This window comes from Tamandua tetradactyla, chromosome 3 (genome assembly GCF_023851605.1).
Source record: "Tamandua tetradactyla isolate mTamTet1 chromosome 3, mTamTet1.pri, whole genome shotgun sequence".
Classification (NCBI taxonomy): domain Eukaryota; kingdom Metazoa; phylum Chordata; class Mammalia; order Pilosa; family Myrmecophagidae; genus Tamandua; species Tamandua tetradactyla.
The window spans coordinates 155,205,437-155,213,384 of record NC_135329.1 but is presented as its reverse complement, the minus strand read 5'-3'; the positions used below and the strand labels follow the sequence as shown (position 1 = coordinate 155,213,384).

At 36.4% G+C, this 7,948-nt stretch overlaps 1 protein-coding gene across 12 annotated transcripts in view; it reads left to right on the top strand.

Annotated features, from left to right (window-relative positions):
- The first annotated feature begins 945 nt into the window (after positions 1 to 945).
- Positions 946 to 7,948, top strand: part of PDE1A (phosphodiesterase 1A) — a 371,779-nt gene continuing 364,776 nt past the window's right edge. For all 12 annotated transcript variants that reach the window (XR_013172924.1, XR_013172922.1, XR_013172926.1 and 9 more), the window contains exon 1: positions 946 to 1,210. Coding sequence is in view for 6 of the 12 variants with exons in the window: in XM_077154369.1 (XP_077010484.1) it covers positions 1,110 to 1,210 (101 nt within the window). In the remaining 6 variants the exon portion in view is untranslated. The remainder of the gene's footprint in view (positions 1,211 to 7,948) is intronic.

The following is a 7,948-nucleotide window of genomic DNA, read 5'->3' as shown; positions in this document are numbered from 1 at the left end:
TATTGCTTTTCAGCAGATTTTTCTTAGCAGCCTGCATATAGCAATAGCTGTCATGGAGCTCATACTTCAGGTCTGTGCTTGTTTCAAAGAAAGCTCGCCATGTGTTAGGAGCCTGGCAGATGACTCACTTCTGATTCCTTTTATGTCCACTTTCTCTGGTTTCTCTTCTAAAACGCACAAGCAGCACAGCATCAATTTCTCTTCTGTCTCTCACACATACACACCACACTCGCTTTTCCCCCAGCATGCACACACATGCATATACACTAGTTATGTGTTATTTTTTAATCCCCAGAGGATTCAGGGAGCAGGCTGTGTGCAGCTGCCGCGTTTTCCACGGGTTAAACTGGCAATTACCTACTGTGTGGAGTTGCTAGGAGAAGGTGGATAAGCATGAATACAGCATCAGTTGATATACATGTTCTTTCAGTAACAACCTGTGGAGCTCTGTGATCTGTCTCCTGTATGGCTTCTTCTGTTATTTTCTCTTTGTTGTCATTCATATTTATTGCATTTATTGTTAGAGCATTATATATTTTTAGGTGTTGGTTCCAGGTCAATCAAGAGACAAAAAACCTTGGCATTTAAACAGGCACTTTTCTCTCAGGGTGGTGCTGCTGATACTGGTTGCTACCATCTGTTTTCTTATTGCATCCTGCCTCCCTTCCATTGGTAGAGAGGGATTCGTCTTCTTCTGGAGCACAAAAGTCATTCACGTTTCTCTTGTGCATAATCAACCTCGTAAACTGTAGCATTCTGATGTGCTTCGGTGCACAGAACAATCACAGATGAGCTGCTCTGGGGGAGAGCTTGAGCACGCAGTTGGTCAGTAGTACAGGGGCAGGCTCACATGTGCCGAGCATTCTTGTGAGGTCAGAGGCACTGTTTATACTGCTCTATGCTTGAGGGGGGTGGTGTGGCGAGCAGTGGATATGCCTGTCAAAGTGAATAGCAATTCTGGCAGAGGCTTCCCTCAGCTTTGTAAACCTGCGATGTTTTGATAGATAAGAGATGCTACTGTATCACAGTTTGTGATGAGTAGTGGACTGAGGAATGCTTGTTCTGGCTGCTGAAACTGACTGTAACTGTATTGCCTTAGGAGCATCATCATGGGGTCCTCTGCTACAGAAATTGAAGAACTGGAAAACACCACTTTTAAGTATCTTATAGGAGAACAGACTGAAAAAATGTGGCAACGGCTGAAAGGAATGTGAGTAAGCTCTTTGCTGGTTTCTGCGCTTTTATTTTCCACCGAAAGATTTGACTATTAACGTAACTAATTGTTGGTGTTATCTGCCTTTGTGGACTAGTGTTTCCTATAGAAATATTTTTGCCTGAAAAGAAAATGTGTCAGTCTTATCTAAAAACTTGCTTGAAGGATGTATTATTTTTGCACTTGAACATTTAATGTAAAGAAAGTTACTCTTTGAGAAGTCCCTTCACTATCATACTGGCTGCATGACTTCTTTTATACATTCTCTATGTGTTACTTAGATATGTGATTTAGGCATGCAGAAAAGTAACTAGAAAAGGGTACTTACTGAAATAAAAATTTCCTCAGGGAAGTAGAGAGATTATGACTGGTATTTATTTTTCTGTGCTTAGATTTTGAAAAGCAAGGACAAGATTAATGTGATATTAAACAATTATGCTTCATTTTGCTTATTCTTTATGTCTTAAATAATAATATTTCTATATGAAAAATATGCTTATGTGGTGAAAATATTAGAAGCACTCCAAACTTATTGGAGAGTTTCGGCTTTAAATTAATCAGTTCACGTATTCTAAGGTAACACAGAATAGCCCATGGTATAAAGTAGCCCTTATAAGATGGGTCAAGAGTTGTGCTTATGTCAAGCATGAAATGTAAGAATCCAACTCAAACTTTGATTGCGATGCCACGCAACTTGCTACTTAAACAAAATTCAAGTATTAAACAATTTTTTTTGCTGTGTATGCTATAACTCCTATTTTGTGTTCCAGCATACTATGCTTAAATGCTTTAATTGTGACATATTTTAAAAACAGGATTTAACATTTAGGTAAAAATCTGAAATATGAATATTTAGAGGCTATTGTAATCATTTAACATATTTGCAGGATGGCAAAGGAAAATATGTATTTTTTCTGTAATAATAGCTGAAAAGATCCTACAACATGTGAAATAGAAATTTTCCAGGTCTCATATCTCTTATGCTCTGTGTCTATGTACTGCTTTGGAAAATTGTAGTATCTGAGTAAATTTGATGTTACTTTTTTGATATATATGACTTTTTTGAAGGATAAAATTATAAATTATATCAAACTTTGTTTAGAGGTAAAAATCTCTTTTATTTTCCTCCCTTTTCATGCAGTTAATAGTGCTGGCATATTTAAATAGTGTTCTTTATATATGTTTCTAGTACTTGAAGTAATATATGGCAACTACGTTACTACGTTAAAAGGATGCTAATAATGCAAATAGCATTCAGCAGAGAATAACTTTTAAAAGGAAGCCATCTTTATATTATTTGAGTGAATTAGAGAGAGAAATCCATTTCCACGATTCATAGAAGACTTAGAAATTACAGCTTCTGAAAGAAGTGATTCTCTAGAGAAATCAGTAATCCTAAAAAAGCAAATTACAACTTAGAAAATTAACATAGATGCAAATCAAACATTATTAGTTGTTCGATACTCTGTGTCCTAATCTAATGAATGAATGAATATCTGTCCCAGAAATATTATATATTGTATTATAATCTATTTTAGATTTCTTGTTTGTTTGGTTTATTTTGTTATATTTTCTATAATTACCTGGATGTATGAATACGTACAGTGGAAGATCCATGCATGCATCTTTAAGAGATTTGAAAAGTGATTTTCCTTTTGTCTAACCTTTTAGGGCAAAGTTATCTGATTTTTTTCATTTTTAACAGTTGACCTCAAAGTCTACCTGTCATTTTATTTCAGGAGAGGGTGGAAGAGTCATGCAATAGTATATCATCATAACTTGATGCTCAACATTGCTGTAGGATATATAATATATGCACATCTCAAATATATTTTGAGTTGTATTCACATGTAGCCACTTAGTAACCACTTAGGAAAAAAATACCAGATTAGCCAGATTATTAAAAAATCACTATTATTGAACTGATTGTACTCATTGGCTGCTTTTGCATTAAAGAAAGGAAGAATTTGCATTTTGGTACTATCACTTTAACTTGTACTTTGACTTAAGACATTTCCAGTATTCTAGGTTTAGAACTGTCAAAACAAGAATCTCTAAATCTAAAATCTGCATGACTAATGACAACCAAATTGTTTAATTATGGTCTTTTGTATAGTCTGCATTCAAAGTGGTGATATGTGAGACTCCCTATTCCATTGCTGAAATTTTCTTGCCTATTTAAAATACAATATTGACTCTAACAGAATTTTGGCTTATCATAATTGCCAGTCCTAGAATTCTGCTTTTAAATATTGGCAATTATTATGCTATTCAGAAAAGCTACCATACAATTTTACAATAATTTTCTTAGTTTTGGCAAAATGAATTCAATGTAAGGCTTTAGATATTTGTTTGAAGAGCAATTTTTTGATCCTTTCATGCTTCCAGTTTTACAAATGCATTGATTTATTTCAACTGGATATTATACTTTTAATAGCCTTACTAATAGATTTTTGTGGTTAAACAAAAATGGAAACACAGGTGAAATTAAAATAATGTTATTCAATTGTACTTTAAATATGAAAATTATGAACTTCTACAGGCAGATAGTTATTTAGAAAATGCTTTTATAAACATTGCCATAAAACATTTTAGAATACTGCTTTGAGTCCACAGAAATAATTTCTTAGTTTTGTAACCTACATGATTAACTAAATTAAAGTACAAATTCTTCTCTACCTTTTTGTTGATTTCTTTCATTGAACCTCTTTTAAATCTCCATCAGATAACATTTAACTGGCACCATATAAAATTATGTGCCATGAAATCTCTTGTTCCTTGTGAGAACAAAGGTGAAATATTTTCCTACTCCATTCTGAAGTACTCCATTCTGAAGTAGACTTCAATGCTTTATTCTATTACTTTTCTTTTTATAGGTACAACTTTTTCTTTAGCTCTCTTTAATCCATCTTTTACCACTAATTTGTCACTCAGTTTGACAATTTAGATTCTACACTATGACTCAACTATGATGTGGAAATATTAGCAAATGACTATGGCATCATGTTACCCATAAATTTCATCTAAAACTAGTTCATGTACTTGTTCCTAAGTTATCAGTGATTTAGGGACTAGAAAACACTTCCCATTTCTCCTGTCATCTAAATACCTGAGGAAATTTCTGATTTGCAGGTTTCTTGTGACTCTGTGTCCTAAACTACTTCCCATAATGTACTCAGTAGCTTAACAGAGAAGAGGAAAGTTTGAACTGCTCAAAACCAGCAACTATGAAAAAATACATAAATCATTCACCCCTTCATAATACTTATTGCCAGTTCCTTTGGTTTTTAAAATTATAGGAGTAGAAGCTGTATTTCATAGTTGGAAACTGATTTAAAACCCTATACTTGATTTTATGTATACAGACATCCTCCTCTTTGCCTCTCCAAATCCAGACAAGTGTCCAGATATTAAGATCTGGAATTGATAATGCACAGCTGTAAGACATTAAATTAAGCTCCTTTCTGTTTCCTCCTTTATCGGTGGTAAGCATGGCCATCAGGAGTGGAAGGACAAAACACAGAGAAACAGAAAGTGAAGAAGAAAGGAAAAACTGTAAAACGTTTAGGTGCTTCAATTGAAGTGGGGAGTGTGTGGTTGCAGTTCTCAAATAAAAAAGCCCACACCCTGAGCACTGGAGGATATAGTAGAAACACATATTTAGAATAAAAATTGTTACAAGATGTAAAATGATAGGGGCTATTAGCATCAAATACCAAGTTGGAATTGTACTTTGGGATGAAGCAGTACTGTAGATAAAAAACAAACTTGATGCTTTTACTCTCCTGCTTAAGACCCTTTAAACTTTCTTTTGCCCTTGTTTCAAAGCTCAGCACCCTAAACTAGGTCTCTTGGTTCCTGCTTGACCTCCTCTCATGGAGCCACCTCCTCATGCCTCTTCCTCTGTGGCCACCTCTCAGTCACTCCAGGGTTGCCAGAAGAAATATTGCTTTCTGCCCATTTGCCTCTGCAGACTGTTCTCTCTTCCTGGGGGAACCACTTCCTTCTCGGTCAGGGTGGTCCTGCTCCCCCCACACCTTTTGGAAATGTGTGGGGATGTTTCTGGTTGTTGCATTGACTGGAGTCTATTTCAGCATTTATTGGGCAGCAGGGCCCAGGCATGCAAAATATCCTACAATGCTGGGAACATTCCCTTAGCAGGAGGAAGAGCCCCACTCCAAACGCCTCAAGGATCTCTGCTTAAACTTCGCTTGCAAAGGAAATCCTCCTGACACCCTCCCCACCCCTTATATTAGGTCAGTTTCCCATATTTGGCATGTAATGTAGCTTGTACTTTTCTTTTCATAATAAAATGTGCCTTCCTAATGGATCACAATCTGGTAAAGGCATTGCATTTGCTCTTGGATTCCCAAATCCCAAAACAGTCCCTGGTTCATAGAAGAAAATGCAATGAATATTTTTTAATCAATCACTGAATGAATGCAATTTTGAATCATATAATAGCTCTTGATGGAAATTAGGTTAGTCAGGCTACCAAAATCAGCTTAAAACCTGATTGGAGGAGTGGATATATAGTCACAGCTGGAATGAGAATGAAAAAGATGAAAGGAAGTAATATCTGCTGATCACCTACTACTTGTTAGAACCATGTCAGTGATCTTAAGAAGCATCCTAAGTTGGTTACACAGCCAGTAACTGGTAGAACACAGATCTGCCCAGATGTAATGCTCTTACTCATCTTCCAAAACAAAAAAGAGGACATTCTCAGAATGGTTACCTAGAAAGGTCACAAAGAGAGGACCTAGAGTGGTGCATCTTAAAACCCAGCCGTTGGCATTGTGGTAGGCAGAATAATTGTCCCTCAAAGGTGTCCACGTCCTAATCCCTGGAACCATGTTACCTTGCATAGCAAGGGGAAATTAAAGTTACACATGGCATTAAGATTGCTAATCAGCAGACTTTAGAATAGAGGGATCATCCTGGGGTGAGTTCCATGCAATACAAGTTTCTTTAAAAGTGGAAGAGAGAGACCGGGGGACATCAGAACGATGCAAAGTGAGAAGAACACAACCAACCTTTGGTAGCTTTGAAGATGGAGAAAGGGGCTACCCGCCAATGAATGTGGGCAGCCTCTAGAATCTGTAAAAGCAAGGAAACAGATTTCCCCTGGGATCTCCAGAAGGAATATCTTGCCAAAATCTTGGCTTTAGCCCAGTGAAATCTGTGTCAGACTTCTGCTCTATAGAATTGTAAAATCCACTAAGTTTGTGGTAATTTGTTATAGCAGTAATGGGATGTGAATACAGGCCATCTATATTAGAATAACAGGATGCTTAATCCACATGATTCTTGCCTTCTCCCCAACACACATGTGCACGTGTGCACACATGATCCAGAGAAGTGGGGCCCAGCCTTGGTCGTTCTGTGGTGCACTGGAGTTAGATAAAGAACTGAAGTTCTTAATCGTCAACATTAAATTACTCATGGCAACTCCATCTAACCCTGTGCTATAGGCTCTACATGCTCAGACTGTCAGTTTCTGAATCATGCTCTGATATGAATGTCATTGAGGTGAAGTATTTTAAGGATTAAGTCGAATTGGCTAAATATTTTCTAATACTACCTGCTTTTTCACTTAACTTCTTTAACTTCACTTTTCTAATCTGTAAAACTCATTCATTCCATTAGTTACTCATTCAAATTTTTCAACAAATATTTACTGTCTACTGTATTAGGTGCTATTTTAAGCACAGGGGCTTACGTTTTAGTAGAGGAAACAATGAAAAGCAAGTTAATGTGGAATAAGAGTGACTTGAAGAAAACATACCGGGTGGTATGATTGTAAGTTACTCAGGAAAGTATTTTGATGGTCAGGTGCGGGCTTTGCCTAGGAGACTTGTCAGCTGAGATAGACTAAAATTGAGATAATGCCTACTTCATAAGCATTCAGAATTTAATCTGTAATAAAGCTGCCATTTTTATCTCCATCTATGGACTCTTAAACCTATTCCTCATTTAATTCTAAACTTGTATTCGAGGACATGGATTTGGTGTGCAGGTAAATAAACCAGAACTCCTGTGAATTCAAATTACTCCCCATTCCCATCCTCCAAATTGCAGACCTCCCTGGTAGGGGACAAAGTCTCCTCTCCTCAATTTACCTCCTGTTCCTCAGCAGATGAGTCTCTGCTTTCTACAAGTAGAAAGCCTCCCCCCCTCAACAAGGGAGAGTTTGTATCCCCAGACCCAGTTCCTTCTCCACAACTGACCGAAGTGTTTCTCTTCCTCCCCTTACTGAAAGGCGGTGGAAAGTGGAAAGTGAGGCCTGAAAGTCTTGTGTAATGGAAGGTCCTTCTACCTAGAAGGAAGCATTGAGAGCTGGGAATATTGTATATTACCCAGAATAGCATAGGGAAATTTAAATGATAACGTATGTAAGAAATATAGCACAGTACTCAGCACATGTAAGTTCTCAAAATATTTTGTTATCATTAATATTATTATTTTATCCATTCTTGTGTCTACTCAAGTTCTATTTAATAGCTGTATGATTTTTACTGAGTTGGTTGATCTTTTTGATGCCTCACTTTCCTCATCTATAAAAAGGGAATAATATTGTTACCTATCTCTTAAGGTGTTGAGAGAATTAAATAAATTAATGTTTGTAAACTGCTTAGAATAGTGTTCAGAATTCAAAAACTTTTAGATGTTTATCATTATAACTACCAATATTATAGCCAAACATAGAATTCTACTTTTTTCTAAGTACTTTTG